Source organism: Alosa alosa, chromosome 11, assembly GCF_017589495.1.
Source record: "Alosa alosa isolate M-15738 ecotype Scorff River chromosome 11, AALO_Geno_1.1, whole genome shotgun sequence".
In the NCBI taxonomy this organism is placed as follows: Eukaryota; Metazoa; Chordata; class Actinopteri; order Clupeiformes; family Clupeidae; genus Alosa; species Alosa alosa.
This window is the reverse complement of record NC_063199.1, coordinates 16,769,570-16,794,692: the sequence shown is the minus strand read 5'-3', so window position 1 is coordinate 16,794,692 and position 25,123 is coordinate 16,769,570. Positions and strand designations below refer to the sequence as shown.

The 25,123-nt window shown below is 43.1% G+C and overlaps 1 protein-coding gene across 1 annotated transcript in view; it reads right to left on the bottom strand.

Annotated features, from left to right (window-relative positions):
* Positions 1–25,123, bottom strand: part of ano3 (anoctamin 3) — a 75,399-nt gene that overhangs the window by 6,135 nt on the left and 44,141 nt on the right. The window contains exons 8-25 of the mRNA XM_048257073.1: positions 21,127–21,233; positions 17,141–17,196; positions 16,519–16,640; positions 15,294–15,428; positions 13,238–13,334; positions 11,999–12,059; positions 9,462–9,544; positions 7,063–7,203; positions 6,496–6,660; positions 6,237–6,273; positions 5,948–6,059; positions 4,021–4,078; positions 2,984–3,081; positions 2,454–2,506; positions 2,262–2,372; positions 1,919–2,071; positions 607–754; positions 408–491 (exon numbers count right to left, since the gene is read on the bottom strand). Of these exons, the coding sequence (XP_048113030.1) occupies positions 408–491; positions 607–754; positions 1,919–2,071; positions 2,262–2,372; positions 2,454–2,506; positions 2,984–3,081; positions 4,021–4,078; positions 5,948–6,059; positions 6,237–6,273; positions 6,496–6,660; positions 7,063–7,203; positions 9,462–9,544; positions 11,999–12,059; positions 13,238–13,334; positions 15,294–15,428; positions 16,519–16,640; positions 17,141–17,196; positions 21,127–21,233 (1,821 nt within the window). The remainder of the gene's footprint in view (positions 1–407; positions 492–606; positions 755–1,918; positions 2,072–2,261; positions 2,373–2,453; positions 2,507–2,983; positions 3,082–4,020; positions 4,079–5,947; positions 6,060–6,236; positions 6,274–6,495; positions 6,661–7,062; positions 7,204–9,461; positions 9,545–11,998; positions 12,060–13,237; positions 13,335–15,293; positions 15,429–16,518; positions 16,641–17,140; positions 17,197–21,126; positions 21,234–25,123) is intronic.

Here is a 25,123-nt window from a genome sequence, read left to right as displayed (position 1 = left end):
AATAATAAGCTCTATCTTTGCCAAGTGACAAACAAAAAGTGAGAGGATGAGAGAAAACCCCCAAAACCCAAGAGACAGATGGTTGACATTTGATGCTACAGCTCCCCCTTGTGGCTATATAAGGGTAAGTTGTGCAATACTAAAGATGACAACATTATTCATGACGGTGAATTATGAACTTAGTGTTACAACTCACTGCTTCACCTTTAAAAGGTCTAAACGATTTTAACCCAACCTTTATGACGCTAGAATGACTGTCAACTAATATTTATATCTATATTCAATATCTATTACATTACCTTGGGGAAAATAACTCTCCAATGCCTGAATCATATGCTTACACCAGAACAGGCTTCTCATAAAGAGTAATGTACAGAGATCTTCAGCAGGTGGAGTAGAGTACTAACCTGCAGTATCTGGATGGGGCCAGACTGTTCTCCCCCCTGTCAAACACAGACAGGCTGCTGTTCACATAGCCCATCAAGCACCGACTGGGAGGGGGAAAGAGAGAGAGGGAGAGAGAGGGGGGACGGTTGTCATGGCAGAACAGGATACAGTGTCTAGCACTACATTGACGGAGGACAAGGATAGGAAAGTAGGAGTTACTTCTCGTGGTGGTAGCCCTTGTCCACACAGGGCCCGTACTTGAAGGCGTAGACAAATCGAGGGATGTAGTCAGAGGTAATGGCGATGACAAAGGCATTCGTGATGACCGCCAGCACCCCAATCCCCTCCAGAATGCCATGCCAGATCCCTGAGAGGAACACACACCACGACAACGGCACACAACTGTCAGTTTGAACACACACCACGACAAAGGCACATAAATGTCAGTCTGATAGTTACCCAATTTAAAACTGTCTAGGCATCAGTTACAGATTTCTTAGAATATCATATTTGTAGTGACAAAGTCAAACATTCCAAATATTATCTGTTTTGCACAAATTCAACACATAATAGGTATAATATATGTGTAACTCTAAAGGGACACTCAAGCAGAACTTTTCAGGAAATAGATCACTGAAGCTTGACAGACTGAAATCAGTTGGCCAGTTAGCAGTCCCTACAGTAGGAACATGTAATGGATGTCAGTCTCTGGGTTATTCTGAAGGAGATTTCTTGAACCAAATGGACCGAAGTCTGTTGCCTACAACACTTTGACAGGCAAATGTTTAAGGTGATTAGTAAATCTAATCAGACTGATAGCAGTGAACTAGCCAAGTATCTGTTTTATTCAAAAGATTATAGAGCAACCTTCTGAACAAAATAACAGTTGATCTGTGATGGGACTGATGTAGGTGTGAATTACTGACTGAGTGACTGGCTGACTGATTGAATACCATTTGGGGAGGATTTTTAAAGGAGATTATCCAAATGGACCGATGGACCGAATTTCCCCTGAAGATGGCAGCAAAGATGGCAACATTTCCGGAAAGGTACTGGCTTGATGAAATTCATTCTGGACTCTCTATCCGACCACATAAAGACCTCAGGATACTTCGGTTTGGCTTTAGGGACCCTCTACTCACTACCACGTAAGTGTAATGTTGTTTGGAACTGTAGAAGAGGTATAAAAATAGCGTTTTGTAGCAGTGAAATGACATGCCCGCGTCACTTCCAGGCCACCATCTACTAAACCCCTCTTCTACTGCACTTTTACCCCATTAATGCACAAATAGGCTGACACCAGACATAATTTCACTGCATTTCTTACTTCCAGTAACTATATGCACGTGACAATAAACTTCCTTGTATCCTTGTATCCTATACAAAAAGATGAATGTCAGTGGCATGGCATTCTGATGGGTCATTAAAGGAGGATGTCAGTTAAAGATCACAGAATTCTAACAGTGGCCTAGTGTGTTCTGTGCAGTGTGACTGGGCATTTAAAGGTGGAGGTCAGTGACCCCAAACGAACCGATGTCGGTAGCGCGGGCGGGCATAGGTCTCCTCCACTGGGTGACGAACTTGTAGGCGTCCAGCCGGATCTCAATGATGTTGTTGAGCAGCGCCAGCAGAGGAGCCAGGGGGAACGCCGCCACGAAGATGGTGGTGAAGCCGAACTGGAGGACTGGAGATGGAGCAACAACGGGTTAAACACACTACACACACACATTTACAGTCACATACACACAAACGCACACACATATCCCACATAAACAGAGTCACACACACACACACACACACACACACACACACACACACACACACACACACACACTTTTCACATACACACACAGACAGTCACACACACACTCCACCCATCTCCAGGTATTCGTCCACCAGGCCGTGAGCGTTCATGGGCTGCAGGGTCCAGTCCTTGTCCCACTGAGGCAGCTGAGTCTTGCTCTCCACGGCGGGTCCCCTTCCTCCTCCCTCGACTCCCCCCTCCGCGTCCCCCTCCGCGTCCCCCACTGCGTCCCCCACCGCGTCCCCCACCCCGTCCAGCGCACCACCACCTCCCCGTTTCCTGATCTTGCGACGGGACCACCAGTTCTGCAGCAGACTGGGGGGCATAGGGGCAGTGTCAGACGAGAGATGACGGATGGCCTGGCCATTTATCACACCCTGAGGCAGAAAGCCCCAGCCAGCCCGGGCACACCCTGGTGCCTCTGTGCCATCTCCATTCCTCAGCAGCTAAGCAGGCCGGGCTCCACTCCACCACAGAGCCTCCTCATCAGTCCACGGAGTTTCTCTGGGTTTTATTGGTTCATTTTGTCATCCTGTCATTTTACTATACATGCCCTCATACAGTGGACTTTTATCCACAAACCACAAGGGTGTTAAATGTTTAGTACCTGAGAGGATTTCAAGTGGGTTGTAAGCTACGATTACCAAGGCATCACAAAGCACATGATGAAAATGTCATAAAAGAAAAGGATGACAAATGCTAAATCTGAAACAATGTTATGGCTTTGCTTGTATAATGCTGTAAGAAGACATTCTGTGTGAAGCGATTCTGGCCTTCTCTGTTAGGACTTACGGGTAGCCGAGCTCCATGAAGTTGTTCCACATCTGCTTAAACACCATGATCACGCCCATTTGCAGACACAGGTCAATCAAACAGCCGCTGGGGTGACACTAAACAACAGCAGCAGCAGCAACAACAACAACAACAATCGATCAGCCAGAACCACCAGCACTGTCTGTCCTGCCTGACTGATGCAATTAACCAGACACACACATGCACCCACCCACCCACACACACGCACACATGCAAACATACATACATATTACACACACACACACACACAAATAGACACACACACACACACACAAACACACACACACACACACACACACACACACACACACACACACACACACACACACACACACACACACACACACACACACAGAACGCACGCACACACACACACACACACACACACACACACACACACACACACACACACACACACACACAGAACACACACAAACACACACACACACACACACACACACACACACACACACACACACAACACACACACACACACACACAAACGCACACACACACACATTCCATTAGATTAAGAAGGAGGCGCCCGATGTGTCTTCCATCTCCAGTTATCTCTCCACCCTCTCCGCTCCTTAACAGGCGACATCACGGCTCATTACTGTTCTCACGCCTGTGACCGCCACTGGCTTCAGGTAATGAACAGGGCTGCCATGCAAAATGAGCCAATCGCCAGCGTAACTGTGATACGTGATTCATCACTCCCACACAGGCAGTGGGTGTTGTGCTCAAAGCTGGCAGGGCCAATAACACAGCTGAGCTCTCTGGATGTTTGAGAGGAGAGGGGGGGAGAGGGAGAGAGGAGTGCAGAACTGTGCAGAGCCGAATTCTCTGGATGTTGTAGAGGGGAAGTGGGGGGACATACATTTGAACGGAACTCTCTGGATGTGTGAGAGAAGACAGGGAAGAGGGGAGAGAGGGATGCCTCTGCCGAACTCTGGATGTTGGAGAGGAGAGGGAGGAGAGGGTGGAGAGAGAGAGCACTGCTGAACTTCACTCACCTCCTCAAGCCTCCAGCGGTTGAACAGCTTATTGTATTTCCCTGGCCGGCCAGCAAACCTGCACGACACAGCGTGCATTAGCATAATTAGCCATGTTAGAGCCAGATACATGATTCCATTGTAGCTGCTCATTACCTGAGAGTTTATTACACATGGAGTCACTCAGCTGTCAGAGCCAATTGTTAGAGCAGAGATGAATGGCTAGATGGTTAGAGGTACTTATAATGAATATTGGATAATATTATACAGAATGGAGAAGAGTGGGAACAAAGATATATATTTTATCATCGGTCACTGCAAACACTGCCCTGTTAATGCATTTGATATAAAGTTAAATATTTGATCTACTCTAAAAGATGCTTGTAAATAGAATTAAGTAAAAAGACAATATGGAAAAACTATATGCAAATACAGATACATTGTAAGCTTTGTGGAGTACCCTGAGGAGGGGAAATATTATCTTTCTTCTTTCTTTGTTTACATTAAACAGATAATAATTAGATTCTTAGGAAAGTCATTATTTTCTATGATGATGCAATTTGACAAGACTAGGAAATACTTGGCGGAAGAAGTCAAAGGGCTTAAAAGCTGTTTACAGTGAGATATGAAATCCAACAGTGAGTCTGACAAATCTGCACCCTCATTATAAAACCTTTGCTGTATCGACCTGTTTTCCTAAACAGCCTCTGCATAAATTTATTGAAGGATTTCAGCTTTTTCATGACTGTGGATGCACCGACACATACCAGTGTATATGAGGGGTTTCTTGGTATTTTATGCCCCCAACATTGTCTTCAAGGCAGCGCTACCTGAAAGGCGCTATGGTTAGGCATGGGTTAAGCTTAGGGTCGGGGTTAGGTTTAGGATTAGGTGCCTTTAAGTCAACGGTGGCAGCGCTGCCTGGAAGATGACGTTGGGGGCATAAAACACCATCGAGCATATGAGGGCTGAAGGGGGAGTTATGAAATCATAACAAAATGTCTGAACAGCGAAAAAAGCACTATGAAATATATTTAAATGTACAACAACTGTTTTCCTAAATTTGATTCGGCAACAACAAAGTAATCATGTCATCTTTAATTAGATTTCCTGTTTATTATGCTCTACTGACTTTGTAATGCAAGATTGCATCATTATAAAATCGTCTAATTTGTATGTTTTGTACCAGAACATGACAAGAACCTTCCAGCAAGCAAAGCCCTCTAGAACAGCCAAAACGGCTACTGTACATAAAAATATCAGGAGAAAGCAGTTGGTGCACACTTCCTGAACAGATGCCACAGTGAGCTCTGGCTCTGTAAAGCTCATGTGGCCCTAACATAATAGTTCTCAAAACAATATTGAAGATATATGACATGTATACAGTACAATATAAAATGTATGAAAGAATATGTATATAGTCACTGCAATTCCCTGTAGCCTAACATCTCCAGCCTCATTTCTAATACAATTTCCATTCTAGACACAGCCATCACTCTAAGTCTAAGTTCAGTTGGGATATAATGTGTGTATTATTAGGCTCCTTTTGTGTGCATTATGTCCTCACAATATATTCGCAATTGTCATTCTCATCCACACACACCCACACATATGCACACAGGCACTCTCTCTTTCTTTCTTTCTCTCTCTCTCTCTCTCTCTCTCTCCCTCTTTCTCCCTCTCCCTCTTTCTTACACACTTACACACATACACACACACACACACACACACACACACACACACACACACACACACACACACACACGCACACACACCATCAAAGAAAGACAGATAACACATAACACAATCCACTAGTAAACAATGCCTCATACTAATCAGGAAGTTTGCAGGGTGGTGCATCTTCCCTATGAATTCTCTGATGGCCCTTTCACTGAGCTATAGTGGAGTATTTCCCTGCACACAGAGGCTCTGCAGAGCCATTGCTCACCTCCCTAAGAAGAAGGCGATGTAGAAGGTGGAGCTGTTCAGATTCACAAACTGGAAAAGAAACATCTTGAGGGCAAAGCTGTTCTCCCATTCAGACTCTGTCCTTGGGTGTTCTACAGCAGCAATACAACAACAATAACAACATTATTACTATGAATCAACCACAACAACAACTGTAATGCAAAAATCTCATCATCACAAAAACATCCTTCACCACAAAGGACAACATCTTTCAGAGGCACATAACATAACATAACACTTTAGTCTAGTTTGTTCAGATTTACACTTACCCAAATTAGTGAGTAAATATGCCACTTTTTCATACACCTAAAAATCCAAGACAAATGCATTTAGCACTTCAGATGGTATCTTCAAGGCATAATAGAAAAGAAATGAATTGCTGCACCAATTAATACCATGAAAAGCAAATGCAACAAAGCAAAAGCCTTGTTTTTCAATCTTGTAGGCAGGACTGATATTGAATGAAGCCATAGATTGTATTAAAAACAATGAAGCAATGCTCTGAAGCCACACACTAAAGACACCCACCACATTGAGGGACATTATGATGATGAAGTTGATGAAAACTCCGGTGCCAGAGGTTGCAAACTGCCAGTTTTTCTTCACAAACTCCCACTGGAACGATGCAAACTTCTCCATGGCGATGAGTCGGAAAACCACCACTGCAAACACTGCAGTCAATACCAGAGAGATCTAAGAGACAGAGAGAGTAGGTCATGAGGTATTTTTTTTTCTTCTCGAGTGTATTCAGTGATCTAATTACATTTTGACTACTTGTAATTCCATTGTACTGCTTTGGTAAAACACTGATTTCTTTGCTCTTGTCATGCAAAGACAGGACATTTAAGTGAAATATTATGTCAAAGGAAGACAGTGCAAGGAAGAGATAAACAGACAGGCTGATAAGACAGCAAAGCAGAAGATGACCATTTATTGGGCCGTCTTTTATGTGTAGCCATAAAACATTTTTATCCACTAGGGGGCAATACTGTACAGTATGCACTGCAACAAGCAGGCTTCCCTATTGCTGGGTTGCCTTATCAACAGCCGAGTGAGCACTGCTGATGTTTTGTTTTGCTTCTCTGTGGCATGTACCATGAAGAAGATTCCGGACACGGACACCATGAGTCTGCTGAGTTTGTCTGTGAAAGGCTGAAAAGGCTCAGGCTTGCCAGAAATAGGGTTCACTCTCTCCACCCGAGAGTACTTTGCCTCAAACTGGGGACGTAGTTCCTCCTACACACACACACACACACACACACACACACACAAATTATAAGCACTCTTAGGATGGGCTTCATCACCAAGTAATTTTTCTTTTCTTCAAATCAATAAAAGCTAAACACTTATGAGATTGTTTTCCAGATAGCATCTACTGTACTTCTATACATTAAGCATCTACTAGATAGCATCTACTTCTAAACATTAAGCATCTATTAGATAGTGTTACGTCCCTGTGTGTGTATTTTTGTGTCTGCTTGTTTCTCTCTGTGTCTTGTGTTTTATTCATTTCAGACTGTCCAGCAGGGGGCTTAATTGCTGGGCCGGCACTATAAAAGGTGCTGGCTGACGTCAATCGGGAGGTTTCTTGGTTTTGGGGGCGTTCTTGGATTTTGGGTTGTCTGCTACTACGCCACGCTACACCGCTCTGCTCCGCTGCGCAAGCCACACGCTCTGGTTTTGGCCGTCACTGTCGCTCCTGCCAGGTCCCCGAGTGAGAGTCGAGGAGAAGGCTGGGGATTACCTGGGCCTACTTTTGGAGGCCTTTCGTTTGGGCAGCCTTATTTTTCGTTCGTCCATATTTTTCTTAGTCTTATAATTTTTGTAAATAAATATTTTTGAATTATACTTCCACTTTTGGCCGTCTCCTATCATTTGTCTATGTCCCACAACACCCCTAGACAGTGGGACGTGACAATAGCATCTACTTCTACACATTAAGAAAATGCCCCACACAACCATAAGAGGTTTTTATTTATTAAGGTGTTCATGAGCTGACTGACCAACACTACATTATACTGCATTTGATATTATATTAGAGATTTAAAAAAAAATCTCATTAAATTCAGCGATTAAATTCTGCTATGTAACTCTGTTCTCTAATTATCATCCCACACTGAAAGCTGCCAGACCAAAGGGTCCGCCTCAAAAAATGGTGTGTGAAATAACAGACATAACCAATCAAATTAAGACACGTGGGATCCCAGTAAAATGTATACATTTAGTGAGACTTATATTTCAGAATTGCTTCAAGAAAGGTAGGAGGAGATATCGTCCCCTTAGAATTATAAGGTTCTATCTGACATTTTTGTCAAAATTGAGTTATTTACATATTCTTATTCTGTGACACCTTAAGAAGATGAGGTGAGGTGTTTCTTGTAGTTGTATACATTTTTGGACATTATATCTGAAGAGGTTTGTTCCACTTATCAGTATAAGTCTATGGAATTCTAAGACTTTGAAGCTCAATATCTCAGAACTACTCAGAACGTAGATAGAACCCTTTAATTCTAAGGGGACAATATTTCTTTTCAAAGCCAGATCAGTGAAACATGGTTTTAAAATAGAAACCATTGCATGTTAACACCAGTAGTACCATGAGAATTATATGTGTGGAAGTCATAACTTATTCATATCCATTCTATCTGTTCATTCATACAGGTCATAAACAGAACATGGCAAGAGAATTCTGCCCTGTTATGCACTGCATGAGATGCACCGGATGTTTGGCACAACATCATTTGAAGTCTGTTTCTTCATGATTCTCCTCTTATATCGACCCCAAAAAATACAACACACTTCCTACATATTTCAAATTCGCAGACACTCTGACAACTATATACAGTACAGTACAAGGGCAGTAGCAAGATACATTTACATCCAAAGCCAAAAACTGTCTAACATCCTGGAAACCAATTCTGACAATGGGAACATCTCTGAGTGTCTCAGATCTGAGTGTTCAATAACAGAGGATCCTTGTATCATTCACTAGAGCATGCTAACATTAGAGGTTATCAGGTAGGGAACACTAATATAACACCATTATATTGCCTGGGAGAGTAAGCTAACATTAGAGCTGGGGCAGTGGTGGCACTGTGCCAAAGGATGCAGTAGCCAGAAAAGCTGTGGGTTCATTTCCCGGCTGCCACCATTGTACCCTTGAGCAAGGCACTTAACCCAGAGTTGTTCACTGGAGACTGGGACTTGTATTATAATATTTGACATAAGTCGCTTTGGCTTTGGATAATGCCATCAGAAAGAACATGCTAACATTACATGATCCTTGTACTGGGAGAGTATGCTGAAATCAGAGGGTCCAGGTCCTGTCTGAATAAATATGTTAACATCAGAGGGTCCAGGTCCTGTCTGGGAGAGTATACTAACATTTCACGGTCCAGGTCCTGTCTGGGAGAGTATACTAACATCAGAGGGCCCAGGTCCTGTCTGGGAGAGTATGTTAACATTAGAGGATTCTGTTGCACACTATTTCCTACCTCTTCCTCCTCCCAGTCGATTAGGTCCCAGTCATACGTTAGCTCTGCCCTTCTCCTTTTCCAGAACTCCAGGAACACCGTGGCTGTAGCAGTCACAGAGAAGGATACCCACATAAGCACAATCTAAAGGGGTAAGACTCGAAAAAGACCTACAGAGATCAGGGGTTAGAACAGGTCATAGGGGTTTTGTGCTCCATATTTAACGTTGTAGATGTCACCTTTGGTTGAGCAGACTAGTCATCATGATATTCTGTGGTCTCTGAGATAAAAAGAAATGAATGGTAAATCATGAGGCTAATTCATGAGATAGATAGTGCCTCTTATCGTGAGTACAGAACTCCTATACACCAGTGAATATAAAATCCTCTGGATGCAAATGTGTGCACAAATGTCAGCTTCTGCTTTTCAATTTGAACACACAGTTACATATGCTACCACAGGCTACCACATCCCAAAGTTATTACAAAGGCATAAAAGCATCATTCAACATTCAGCCATGGCTGATGTCTACAAGAAATGTGACATGCATTCTACAGTAGAGCTTTCTTTTTCTCACGGAATTGCATACATACTGGGGAGCACAGAGAGGAATGGCATCACGTGACTGCTAGAGTTTCTGAACTAGTCCCTGTAGCCTGCCACACAAACAGCAGTTTCAATATAGCTTGACCCACTTTTAAAGAGAGACGGTGGGTGTGTTTATGAGAAAGAGAGAGACAGAGAGAGAGAGAGAAAGAGAAAGAGAGACAGAGAGAGACCGAGATGAGGAATCTTCCCAGATATCACATTATGCCTGAACCACACACAACTATCTCTCATAGTTCCCCCTGTTATTCCCAGAGAGCTCCGTAGGGCCTGAAGGGCTCTTCCTGAACTACAATGCCTGTTCTAGTTCCCTCCATCTGACTCGAGCGAGTTTGAGCCAGGGTCTCTACTGCCACGGCTGCTGCTGTTATGCTGTTGATAGCTGTGTGTCTACTCTGGGGCAGTGCTTTTGGCTGCATGCTCAAAGGAGCGCCACTCTCTTGCTGTAGAGCTCTTGAGCTGGCGGATCGCCGACTGCTGCTGCAGCACTGGGTCTAGGGCTGCCCAGTCACATCAAATGTCCAAACGCTGTGTGTTTGTGTGTGTATGAGTGTGTGTGTTTGTGTGTGTGTGTGTGTGTGTGTGTGTGTGTGTGTGTGTGTGTGTGTGTGTGTATGTGTGTGTGTGTGTGTGTGTGTGTGTGTGTGTGTAGGATATCAACATCAGTTCCCTGACCTCGGGGCAGACCCCATTTTCTTCCCCGGTCCACCTGGGAGGCTGCTGATGGAAGAGTACTTGAGAAGGTCACATGTGAATGTCACATGTTTTTGTGGCTACTGTGTGAAAGTCTGAGGAAGATGAGAGTGTTGCAAGGTCCAATGGAATGTAAGGACTGTATGAGTATTTTCTGTAGTCTTGAATTTCCCCTTGGGGATCAATAAAGTATCTATCTATCCATCTAATGCTGGTGTTTTTGTGTACCTAGCTTACAGAAGCTTTATGAGTTTATGAACTGAGGCTTTAGTGATTTTATATCACGCTTATTATCACATATTATTATAAAGGATTAACTGGAGCTATAAGACTGGAATGATCATAGTTGTAATTATTATAATTGTTATTGGAGTTATAAGTTATTATTACTATCATAATACAGGCTTGTTATCGTGGGACTGGAGTTAACAGAGGTCATCTGAGAGTACAAAGCTGCAGTGTGAGTGTTCAGGGTCATTTGGGTTTCTCTGGGCCTGGAGTCAGTGCTGTTGATAATTATGTAATTCTGTTAATGAAGCCTAAGGCTGTCTGGGGAGGTGGCCAAATAGGCCCCTGATGTTCTTTGCACTGGGATGCCACAGATGCTAACACAGTGTGTGCGTGTGCACGCATGCATGCATGCATATGTGTGTGTATGTGTGTGTGTGTGTGTGTGTGTGTGTGTGTGTGTGTGGTGGTGGTGGTGGTGGTGGTGGGGGGGGGGTTGGTGTATGCGTGCACATGTGTGTGTGTGCTGGGGGTTATTTGGTAGCTTCCAAGCCCTAGCACTTTTCCATTCAACACCTACTGATTTATTGAACAGTCAATTAAATGCAATAGACTCTATTAGTCATCATTAATTCAAGGCAATTACATGCTCATGCACACACATGGAATTGTTTGGAAAATACTGTGTGTTATGCCAGTAGTAGCGATGATGCTGTTTACATCATTATAGGCTATTTATATGCTGATGTAACTGACCTATCCTCCCACTGTTTTGTTTTACTCCCATAATAAGGAGCACATTATGTTCCTACAAATTATGCTAAATTTAGTGAATGAGTAAACATGGACCTTATGTATTTTATTTTTGTATTATATTTAGTTTTATTTGATTGGTCTCTCCTCTTTGTCAGTGTCTCTATCTCATTTCTCTCTCAGTCAGCGACTCCCATCCCACTGCATCCTGCTGCATGTGTACCTTTAACTGTAGTCATAAAGATTCAATAGGGTCTCAACACGATGCATGCACTCACCCCATATTGCCATAAATATAGCAAAGAACACAGTTCCTCCGTTGTCAAAAAGATGAGTCACCTTGAAAAATGGAAAAAGAAGATGAACACACACACACACACACACACACACACACACACACACACACACACACACACACACACACACACACACAGTCAGTGCAATGCAGTTCATTTAGAAATGAAATCGAGCAAAAGTGGTGGACATTTTTTTTTCACCAGTTTACAGTAACCAACAGCAATCTTACTGTTTCCTACTGTCAACATTGAGTAATCCTATTTCCTCTAATCCATGGATGGAGGTCAGTGATACATTACATTAAAGGATATCAGTACAGCTCTCACATTATGAGGCTGATCACGGACCTCATGAATAGTAATATTATCTCTGTGTCAACACAAATAATGACGTAACACAAGACACAAATCATGTTGTATGTCAGTGGTACCATAGTTGCAACGCTTATCACCATCTCGTATGAATATAAGCCTCTGTGAGGAATGTTGATTATTCTGCCACCCACAGACACACGACCAGCGCATAACAGATCCCTCTCTCAGGCTCCCTGGGTGCTCACTGTCAGAGACACACGGGTGGCTCATCTGTGAGAATGGATACACAGCTGTCTGTTTGGGATCAGGATACAGCCCCCTCTACCCATGGCGGGGGGCTTGGGTCGGGCACTATAGACAGTTCAGCCAATCATAATCAAGGACGGGACTATCTGTTTTAGTATAGAGGTTAGGGGCCTGGGCTTCTATATGGAACACTAGAGGAGTTTGACTTCGATCCCTGGGGCTGCAACCACTGTGCCCCTGAGCAAGGCTCAGAACTGCATGTTGTACCAGGGGGAGTGCCCCTGTAGTTAGTTACCTCTGAACTCCATGCTGCACCAGGGGGAGTGCCACTGTAGTTAGTTACCTCTGTATATAAGTGTCTAACTGACAAATACTAAGATTTAGGTTATGATCATCTTTGGAGAGGCCGACTGAACTTATACATACATATTAAGGTGTTTGAGGGCACTGATACTGATAGACCTACATGTACATACAGCCTGGTGTGTGAGGTGACAGAACTTTTGTGAATTCTCTAACATGTCTAATGTTACTTAGCAACCTGTTCCCACCCACTCATGTGTATCGCTGATTAAACATCTCACACACACAGACACACACAAACACACACACACACACACACCCACACACACACAGGTGTGTGTTAGGAAGCTCACTAACCTTGGCATACACACAGCTATCACTGAGTTTCCATGAGCTGCAGTTCTCCTCACACATTGGACACATTATTGTGGTGTTCGCCTCACAGATCTCTTTGCTAAAAACACACACATACAAACAAAAACATCAACAACTTGAATTTCCCCTGGGGATCAATAAAGTATCTATCTATCTATCTATCTATCTATCAATGCATGCAACATAGGTGTAAATTACATAATTTACATTATTTTCCTTTACATTTAAAAATGTTAATTGTGTATACTATAAGCGATTTATTATTTACCATGACATTCTTATATGACATTTGTACATTAGAACAATCATCACATTTCAGGTTGAAGAGCTTGGAATAAGTGTGGCATATAAAGCAGCAGGCCGGAAGCAAGTGTTTAATCAGTGATAGACCCTCTGACAGTGTCATCTGAGCAGAACATGTGTCCTTCTCCCTAACAGCAGCAGGACTAGACCTGGATGGTTGTGAATGTGCGCCCATGCACAATGTATATTTTATGCTATTTTATTTGTATTGAATGTGCTAGGTCCTGTGATGTTTATGTACTGAGTGTTGTGGCAACTTTTGTCCTTATCCAAAACAAATTTCTCTCTTGGGGGACCTAATAAAGCAACCTTGAAAACTACAATAATATGAAAATTAATTTCATATGTTCATTATTTGATTTTAGATTTTTCAATTGCTATTTCCCCCAAAAGTGCACTTGGACTTTGGTTACTCTCAGCAGAAGATGTGCGTTCCCAAAGAACAATAAACTCTTGAAAGAACTCCACACTTGTCTGACACTGACCCACAAGATGTGTGCCAGATCAGAGACAGATGACAGCCAGTTCAGGGCCAGACCGACTCCAGACGCAGGACCCGTCTGGTGGGGTTAGGTGCCATGGAATGAGTCCTGACAACAACAACTCATCACTGTGGCACACTCTGTCATACACTGACAGAGCCAGCTGGCCGTCTTTCAAAGTCTGAGATAATACTGTTATGAAGTAGAGAGTATTATTAGGTTGAATCACACATGGTAGCTGTGCGGCCATTTTTTTTTTTTCTTTGATGTGGATGTGGAACTTTGAGGCATATATTCTGTTGTTTTTTGAGTCATCGCCTAATTTATGTAACATACACAATAAAAGTAATATAAAAAGATATATATATTTCTATGTTACATATAAAAATGTAACCCATGGTTTATTGACCTGTGCTTCTTCCTACAGTAACACATTAATTATGCCAATTCGGCAAATGTAATATTGCAGCTCAACATCCCAGTGCATGACTGTATAGTGTTTATAGCGCATGAACAGCAGGTTCATCACTCCCCATATTAGAGACTGGGTGTGACGTGTTGCTTGTTGTGTGTGCTTGTTGTGTGTTGTGTGTTGTGTGTTGGTGTGCCGTGTTGTGTGTTGTGTGTGCCGTGTTGTTCCAGTGTTAAAGGAGAATTCTGGTGTGATATTGACCTAAAGTGTGTTGAAACATGATACCGAGTGTGAACTTATGTCTCATAGCTCATCTCGGCTTGTCCCTGCACTCAGAAATCTGGCAGGGTTAGCCGATGCTACCAACAGTTTTTCGATGGGGGTGCCTCGGGCATCGGCCTAGCCATGCAAATAAATCACTGTTTTACACTATTTACGAGGCTCAAAGTAGCTCCATACTTCATTGGTAGACTTCTGAGGGCCTTGACATTTAAAACGAGACATTGAGAACTTTGAAAAAGCACTGGTAGTTTATTTACAAGATGATTTATACAGACAGTACCTTGAGAAAGTTTACCGTTCGCTGCCATCTTGAATTTAGTCACGATAAGTCGAGCGACGAGTATGAATGAACAGGTATGATAAGGAATCAGATTCCAAAAATAATTCAGTGGAAATGCATGGATTCCAGTTGCTTCCAGTAGCAGCAACTGGAATCCATGCATTTCCACAGAATTTTTTTGTAATAATTATTGTAATAATAATTATTCACAGAGTGTGTTGTGTGTGCTGTGTTGTGTGTGCCGTGTTGTGTGTTGTGTGTGCTGTGGCGTGGACAGACCTGACTTGACTGGAGTCCATGGTGAAGAGGCCATAGAGGAAGACAAAGAGGCCCACCAGAGCGGCAGGAATCAACATGCCGGTATACCAGCCAAGCCACGCAAAGTACAGGCCAATCTTCTCCCCAAAGTACCGTCTGGATGAAGAGACAGAGAAAAGAGGGAGGGAGGGAGAGAGAGAGGAAGAAAAGGAGGGAGGGAGAGAGGAGGAAAGAGAGGTAGAGATTGGGCCACGCAGAAGATAAAGGCTAATGTTAGAGATTCCACATGAGGTTTAGTGTTCAGCTGATTAGGTCTAAAGCTAGTGTTAGCTGATGAGGTATAATGTTTGGCTGATCAGGTCTAAAGTTAGAGTTATTTGATGAGGTATAATGTTTGGCTGATCAGGTCTAAAGCTAGAGTTATTTGATGAGGTATAATGTGGCTGATCAGGTCTAAAGCTAGAGTTATTTGATGAGGTATAATGTGGCTGATCAGGTCTAAAGCTAGAGTTATTTGATGAGGTATAATGTGGCTGATCAGGTCTAAAGCTAGATTAAGCTGATGAGGTATAATGTTTGACTGATCAGGTCTAAAACTAGTGTTAGCTGATGAGGTATAATGTTTGACTGATCAGGTCTAAAGCTAGTGTTAGCTGATGAGGTATAATGTTCGGCTGATCAGGTCTAGTTCGGACCGGTTGGTTGTTTAATTTTCATTCCTTGAGTGGATATATCCTGGCACAACCCCCATACGGACTCTTCACTGCTAGTGATCACTCCACACTTGACAACATCATAGTTCTTTCAAAGCAAGAGAGTAGAGTGGCAGGCAGAAATGTGATTGCCACCAAAACATTTGAAAATCAAATGAGGGAAGAGAGTAAATGGAGTAAGGGGATTGTACAAATTAACATGTTCAAATTCATGACCATAAGGACCCTCTCTTGCTCAATTTGTCTGCACAGTAACAATATTCATTGCTTGCCAATGCCTGAATGCTGAACGCTCCATTGGGAATTGCTTTGGAGCAGAGAATGAATGATTGAATGTAAATTGAAATAAAAAAAAAAAAAACATCAATCTCAATTAGATGGTAGTAACACCTATGTATAAAAGCATCTAAACGCATACAGCCAAATCACAGATGTGGGGACGTCCTAGCCCAACCCAAACCCACAAACATGACTGTCATACTGTTCCAGTAATGTTAAGACAGGTCCCTGAGGCCTTGTGGTGCTGGTCTGACCTGATGAGATCCAGAGGCTGGTACTTGTACCAGATGCCCCAGCGTGCCCATCTCTCATACAGCAGGTGTCTGTGGTTCTGGGCCCCATGTGTCTTTATGGGGTGTCTGCTCTTGTAGCCGCCCTGTCAAAACCAACCAGTGGAGAACAGAAACAGCCATTAAAGTTGACAGTTTGACCTCACCTGACCTTCACAGTCTCAGACACACATACAACACATAAGCGGGTCGGAGAGAGAGACGAGGACCTGGGACCGGGAAAAGACTGTGGGTCGGAACTCAACCGAACCCTGGGCACCTGAACCCATATGTGTCCGGGACGCCGTCACCCACACCACAGTTCCACTGTTTTAATGATTGTGACCAGTCTAATTAGTTAGAGTGTGTGTGTCCGAGAGAGAGAGAGTGTATGTGTGTGTCTGAGAGAGAGAGAGTGTATGTGTGGGTGTGTGTGTGTGTCTGAGAGAGAGAGAGAGAGAGAGAGAGAGAGAGAGAGAGAGAGAGAGAGTGTCTGGTGAAACTGTTGTATCACTACATGGCCTTTTATGTGACCAGTCTTACTGGTGTGTGTGTGTGTGTGTGTGTGTGTGTGTGTGTGTGTGTGTGTGTGTGATGGCCTGATTACCTCATGTGGGGGAAACGCTGCCTCATAAGTGCTGTTGCTCAGTAACCTATTGATTCCTAATAACAGAACAAACACACACACAGGAGAAAGAGCACATTATTACCATACTGATTATATTCATTCATTCAGCTGGAGTTGATGTTGCTGCAATACTTGGAAAACAGTTACATTAAAACTTCTTCAAAGTGTTCTAATTGGGTAGGTCAAATGGCTAAAAGGAACAACCTTTATCTAATTTTCATTAAAGAAATGCTTCCACTGTTTTCACTAATTTACATTTGTTATTTTGCATCAACATTTACCCATTTAGAACATTGTATCCATATTTAGATCAATGGTTTACATATAGACAAACAATATTCAATTAATTTGCACAATCTTGGTTATGCTTGCCTTGTGGTGTTGGGAATATGGTAAGTGATAATATTTAGAAACAAATTTTCACTCAACAAGAGAGAACAGAGGTGTGAACTGCTGAGTAACTCTCCAACAGAGAAAGGCTTTTGTGTGTGCTTGGATTTCTATTTTAAATCGTCCCTACTTTAACAGTCTGTCATTGAGAAAGTAATAGAAATACGGTAACACTTTATTTTAATGTGTCGCTGTTACAGTGTACCTACCTAATTAGGTACAGTGGTACAACCTGTGTAACAACATGTACTATTAGGTACTATCATTGTACTTGCATTATGTATTTGTGGGTACCTACATATAGTTGTTACATTGTAATACTGAGTGCTTTTACAAAACTTTGCCAATTTGCCTAAATTTTAATCAGAGGCAAAAAGCTGACCTGAGACCTGCTGGATGGGGTAAATCTAGTCATGATAGATTTGATATCCAAACCATTCTTAGCTCCAGTCAAGGCCCCATTGTCTTCAGTGTAAATGTAACAGCTGTGCTGCTACAACCTTGTTACTCTTTAATACAGTGGAATAAACCTATTAAGTGTACCAGTTAATTACTTTTGCTGTCTTCCTCTGTCTATCCATCTTTCACTTCTCCTTCTCTCACTTTACCTCTCTATTTCTTTCATATTTTTCATCCCCCCTTTCTCTGTTTCATTATTTTCTTTCATCTCTTTATATCTTCTTCTGTCTTTCTTTCTTTCACTTCTTTCTTTCCTGTCATCTCTCTCTCTCTCCTTTTTTCTTTTTCTTGTCTCCCCCACTGTTTTCCATAGGCTGCTTTCTTCTACTCTCTGCCCTCTGCAGAAGTGCTTCACCCTTCACACTGAATCTGTCTGGACTCATGTTCATTGGAATTTAATTTGCACTGACTGTGTGGCCAATAACAAACTCAGCATACAGCAGTTAAGTATAAGTATACTCTTTTGATCCCTCTTTTGATGAAGCACACACTAATCCCGACTCAATGAGCTGCCTGCTACAGCAGCGCTCGGGGAGCAGTGAGGGATTAGGTGCCTTGCTCAAGGGTACTTCAGCCGTTCCTACTGGTCGGGGTTCGAACCGGCAACCCTCCGGTTACAAGTCCGAAGTGCTAACCAGTAGGCCACGGCTGCCCCCAGTTAGCCTACGCACCTTCCCAGGAACTGACCGACTGGACAATCAACATCCAGACTTGCTGACCATTATGATTAGCCTATAACAAACTCAGCATACAGCAGTTAGGCTACGCACCTTCCCAGGAACTGACCGATTGGACAATCAACATCAGGCCTCGCTGACCATAATAATTAAGCAGTGACAGACAACAGAGTGGTGGCACTGTAGAGAAATGGAGGAGACGTGACTGCCCAACACACACACATGCACACAAACGCACACGCATGCACACGCACACACACGCCCACATGCGCACACACACAGACATACATGCACACAAAACACACTCAAAAGTATACACAAACAGAAAAGAAAATATATGCAAAATTAACCTAAGAGACACCCTGAAAGAAGACACACTCACACATGCACACACACTCTCTCTCTCTCTCTCTCTCTCTCTCTCTCTCTCTCACACACACACACACACACACACACACAAAGACACACACAAATCACAAATCCTGACAAAACAAGCTTACAACAAAGAGGTACAGAGTCATACTGAGCACTTACACACACAGAGACAAACACACTCATGCACACACACATAAACACACAGAAAAGAAACAAGACTACAGCTGTACAGTAGTATTAGTCAAGTAGCTGTTGTCAAGCAGAACTTTTTTCACTGGAACACTGAATCACTTCACTTGGCTACACTATCTGCTACTGCAGAGTCCAGCTAGCACAAACAGCATCTCCATACACAAACAAACAATGAGCACTGCCCGCTCCAACAGCAGACCACAGGACACTGACATTTATACTGAGAATGATGGACAGGATGACTCAGAGTGTATCACAGGACAGAGGAAGTGATTATGGATGTGGGCTGCCATCATGATATCAGACACAAACACGTCTCTGTGTGTGTATGTGTGTGTGTGTGTGTGTGTGTGTGTGTGTGTGTGTGTGTGTGTGTGTGTGTGTGTGTGTGTGTGATGGGAATGACAAAGGGCAGACCTATTGGAGTCACAGCAGGAGCAGCCGGCGGAGGGATTTCCTGGGGGATTTGTGTTCGCTGTGCGTGCGGGAGGTCTGACCTCCTCCGACCACTGGACACCAGTATTAAAATATTAAGGGCCTTCCAAGGACCAACTTTAATCAGTGAGGCATGTCACAAGCAGGCCTGACAGGAGGGGGATTTGAGTAGAGGTGGAGGAAGGCCAAGAGAGAATCAAATGAGAGAGGGAGAGATAGAGAGAGGGAGAGAGAGAGAGAGATAGAGAGAGAGAGGGAGAGAGAGAGGGGGGGAGAGAGAGGGGAGAGAGAGAGAGAGGGAGAAAGAGAGAGAGATAGAGAGAGAGAGGGAGGGGGTGAGAGAGAGGGAGAGATAGAGAGAGGAGAGAGAGAGAGAGAGAGAGAGAGAGAGAGAGGAGAGAGAGAGGGGGGGGAGAAAGAGAGGGAGAGATAGAGAGAGAGAGGGAGAAAGAGAAAGAGATAGAGAGAGAGAGGGAGAAGGAAAGGGAGGAAAGGAGGAGAGAAGCGTGAGACTGAGAAGAGAAGAGAGAAAGTTGAGGAAAGTGGGAGAGGAGAGAAGAATGCTGGTGTAATTACACTACACAACGCTAAACTGGGCTGACACTGCTGAACCATAAATGCCGAAAGGAGGCAAATCAAAGGACGAGACTGACAGAGAGTCTGTGGGATAGGAGCTACAACAGCGGTCAACTCACAATGATCTGCCCAGGGTAGCCAACGAGTCCTCTCTCATTACCCAGCGAAAGAGCTGGCTCAACAAGCACAGTCACGGTTCTTTACAGATTCAAGAGAATCAAGAGATTTATTTATCACAACAGCAGTGAAACGGGGCTAGAACTGTTTATAATTTTATCAGTTCTTACAAGCCTGCACAAGAAACAGCATAACCAAATTCAGCCTCTTTGTTGTTAAGATAAGAGTCAAAGCACATTTGGCAAGGTCTTTAGCTAAGGACCTGTTGTGCATGGCAGGGGTGTCTACAGGAAATCACTGCGTAGGCGGCGATCGTGCACCGGAGCCATTCAAACATAAAAGCTGCATTTTTCATTCTAACTCTGAGGGACGGCAGGAGATGGCGGTGATATGGGACAACGTGGGATACGCACATGTAGATTAGATAGGACTGATGTGATGGACCCTGCATTTTGTCAACCACCTCCTTAACTTCCAATTGCAATTCCAGGTGACCAATAGCTCAACTCAGGAGAGAGAGTGTGTGAGAGAGTATGTGTGTACACAGTATGATAGATAGATAGATAGATAGATAGATAGATAGATACTTTATTGATCCCCAGGGGAAATTCAAGTAAAGTGTGTGTGTACGAAGTGGTGGGTGAATACTGTGGGTTATGGTTGATGGGAGTCTGGCTTACAGCAGTGTGGCGGGGTATGTTTCAGGGAGAGAGGATGCTGGTGATTAAATGATGCAGCTCTTACCCATCTTAGATTTGCCATCCTCATACTTTGTGCGCTGAAGGACGTGATGAACGATTCGGCTCCGTGTGGAGTTGGAGAAAAACGTCTCTCTATTGTTTATGGTGAAGCTAGAAAATACAGTAAACATATGGCATGTGTTACATTAACTGGCTTCATAAAGCAGTGCAATGCTTTGGATGAAATTATTCAAACCAATTCTATCAAGTCAAGTTCACACCCTGAATAAACATTCATTTTCCTATGCATTAAGTAGATAATTTCTTGGCAATATGTATAGAAAGACAGACAATATGTATACTGTATGTAAAACATATTGTCCTATAGAAATCATTCATTAGTGTTCAAAGACAGTTTATATACTGTATTTATGCTACTGTGTAAATAGTGAGTGCATTGGTAGCTGATTTTATTGTTTAATGGGATGAAATATCATACAGCTGCATTTGTTCTCTTCTAAGTCCCATAACATTTATAAAAAATATCTCTGAAAGACAGAGAGACTATCAGTCAATTTGAGGTCATGCACATGTTCACCATCGCTGCATTACGGTGGAGATGCGGTAAACATCTGGATAAATGGGTCTGAACTAAAAACCATAGCCCTCTGATCCCAGCAGGCGGACAGTGTGACGGGCCACAGTGGATTGAGAGGACTTTGGGAGAGGCTACCATCTGCCACTGAGTTGCTGCCGCTCAGACGACAAAAAGCAACAGAAGAGAGAAAACACAGTAGCAGCGGTGCAGCGATAGCTGGACAGATGAAGAGACAGAGAAAGAAAGAGAAAGAACGAAAGAGAGAGAGAGAGAGAGAAAGAAAGAGAGGCAGAGCAAGAGAGAGAAAAAAGAGAGAGAGAGAGAGAGAGAGAGAGAAATAACGAGAGAGAGAGAGAGAGAGAGAGAAAGAAAAAGAGGAAGAGAGAAAACAGGCAGATATACTCACAGATGTTGAGGGGAAAAAAAGATAAAGCCAGACATAGAAAGAAAGAGACAAGACAGATCATGGGGGAGAGATAATGGGGAAAGAGCAAGTCAGAGTTACACTGAGAGACAGATAACAAAGAGGAAGAGACAGAGACAGAGAAACAGAGAGAGGGACACATAGAAAGAGTGTGTGGTCTGTGGTCACATCACCACCTTTCTATCTGCTATGAACGTCCCCACACACAAAAAATGAAACACATATCACACTAAAACACACACACCATATTAGGGGTTTGCACGGACGTCACATTCTGGCCGGTAACCATGGTAACCCAGCACGCACGGCCATATTGGCGATACTCAGTGAATGAAGTACAATGGAGTATTATGCACTTTGGATATCTTACGTGATTGTAGCCGTGTCTAAACAACAGAAAAGCTCATCAAAATGTGTCTAAGATGCAAAGGCATATAGGGCAGGACTTGGACCACAAGAAAAGGTGCGATATTTCGAGAAATTACGGTTTATTGGCAGCGCAGGGAGACGAAGTACTAAGTTCAACCACAAGCGCCCCCCTTCCTCTGATAACTTCTGGCATCTCCTTTCTCCCTGGTTTTTTAATAACTTTTGAAAGACCAGATGTTTTTCTCAGTCTGACCTATTGGTGCAACCTAAAACACATAAAACACAACCTAAGCAATAATTAACCATTTTCCTTGACGATGTTAGGGATTTACTTCAGTGCCTAATGCTTTCTAATGAGGCGAGTATCTCCAATATGGCGACGTCCAGATCTGATGACACGCCGTGCAAACCCCTAATTAGAGTAATATCGGTCCCTTGGGTCTGTGTGTGTGTGTGTGGCTTTGTATAAGGCATAAAGGGTGACACTGAGGACGCTGGTCTTACTTTGTATATCTCACAGGTAAATAGTAAGGCTGCACGATTTGGGAAATTATCAAATTTTTCTGACAGATAATGTGATTGCGATTTTGTGATATGATTCAATTCAATATTCCAAATGTTTCAAAGTAATTCTAGCTTACAAGCAACATATTGTTGGAGTACATGTAACACTTTTGTAATCACAGTGAACCAGCATTTCATAAATTGCAGTCAATGCTATCTATGGCTACAGAAGTAGGCTAGGCTAGAATTTCTTTGATAAAATTGATTGATGTTGTTGTTAGAACATAACAGACCCTCTATTCCATAGAGACTTGTGATACCATACGGCATAATTCTAACAGCTCTGAAAGTTGCCGTTAAACTTCCTCAGAAGTAAACAAAGAGGAGTAAGAGATCAGTGCCTATGAATAAAACATGCGCTAGGCTACATCCTAATGTGCTCCAGCAGGGAGGAGAAGAGACTGCACAGACTCCTAAACAGGTAAAGTGAGCCGAGGACACCACAGAGCGGAGAGAAGACCTGGGGCTTAGATGGCTACTACAGTACACAGCATAGCCGAGCGGATGGACCTCCACTGGCACGGTTACGCCCTCTATTATGGATGCTGCCTCATGCACTGTTAGATCTAAAAATATTAACACTCTGAATGTTGTTCAACGTAGTATAACATAGGCCTATTAGGCGGGGATCACATTAGCCAGCGGCAAGCGGCAGGTTTCCTATTGTTCTCTATGTTTCGGCAGTGGAGTGGTGGCAACGCTGGCGTAACGCTAGCGTTGAGCAATGCTGAGCGTTGAACTTGGTTCAACTTTCAAAGTGCAACGTGAGCGTATTCAATTGACAAACCGTTGTGTGTTACTTAGGAACGAGACAAAACTTATTATGGTCTGAGCGTTGCGTTACGTTTGCCGCTGCTGCTTGCCGCTGGCTAATGTGATCCCCGCCTTATTGTTGGATACCTAATATTTGCCTATTGGGACTAGCTCTCCACAGAGATACACTACGGGCATGTCATCTCTCACAAGGTTTTAATAACATACTATGCTCAGTGATGTATAGTATTTGGAAAGAATAGTGTTTCTTTCCATTCAAGAATCCCTTGACCTATGCAGCAGTATGGCCTGATTAAGCTCATCTTCATTAAGCGCAGTAAGTTAAAAGGAGGTTAATCACTGAGGATGTGGACGGCCACAATGGTCCTTCTCTGGCCGCATGCCTGAGACTGCAGTATGTCTTTGACTAGACGGCGTGTTGACCGGGGTGGTGTTGCGACAAGTAGCCTAATTACTCTCTGCTCAGGAGCCGCTAAGGGCTCAGTGAAAGATGTTCCGGAGGATTCCAACTGACAGGCACAGCCTTACCCTCACTTTTGCTTAAAGACATGCAAAGAACATCATGGGCAAGTGTATTTCTAAAATACATAAGTTAGGCACCTTTATTACTACCAGATGTGCTGTTGTTGGTTTTGCAGTATAGGCTACACATCTCTTGGCTGTTAGCTTGTTAGCATGACTCCATAATTAAAGCAACACTGTGCAACAATGAGACTTTTAGAGGTACTGTATGTTTCTATGAGCAGCTACCTTTGGCATCATCTTCAAATAAGTTTGATGGAATACATTAAGTTCTTTTTTATCAGTGCCAGCCAGGCTGTTGGCAGTGCTTTGGATGCTTTTTGGGTGCTATTATTATTATTATTATTATTATTATTATTATTATTATAGTAACCATACGCATGGACTTCATGTTATACTCATTTGGATGCTTTTTATGTGAACTCCCTAATGCTTCTTTACAGTAACCATGTGACACCGTCACATTAATTTAAGTGTTCCTTTACATTTATTATTGCACGGAACATTATCTTGATTTCCTATAATGTTTATGTATGAGGAATGATATTCATGTGTATATCTGTGTAATATATGTATTGTCCACTGTGGTTTTGGTAAGAATGTGGGGTGTCTCTTTAAGGCCCTCGGCACCAAGGATTATATGACCACATACAAGCTTACTTAGGGGGGTGCGCCAGGTGTTTGGGCGGGGGTGTGGAGAGATTCAAGTATTGTGTGGTTGCACGGGATAATTGGTGTAATAATAATATACCGCTAGCGTCGCCATTCAATTCAACTGTTTGCGCGTCTTTCTTTTTGTTCAGCCCGCCT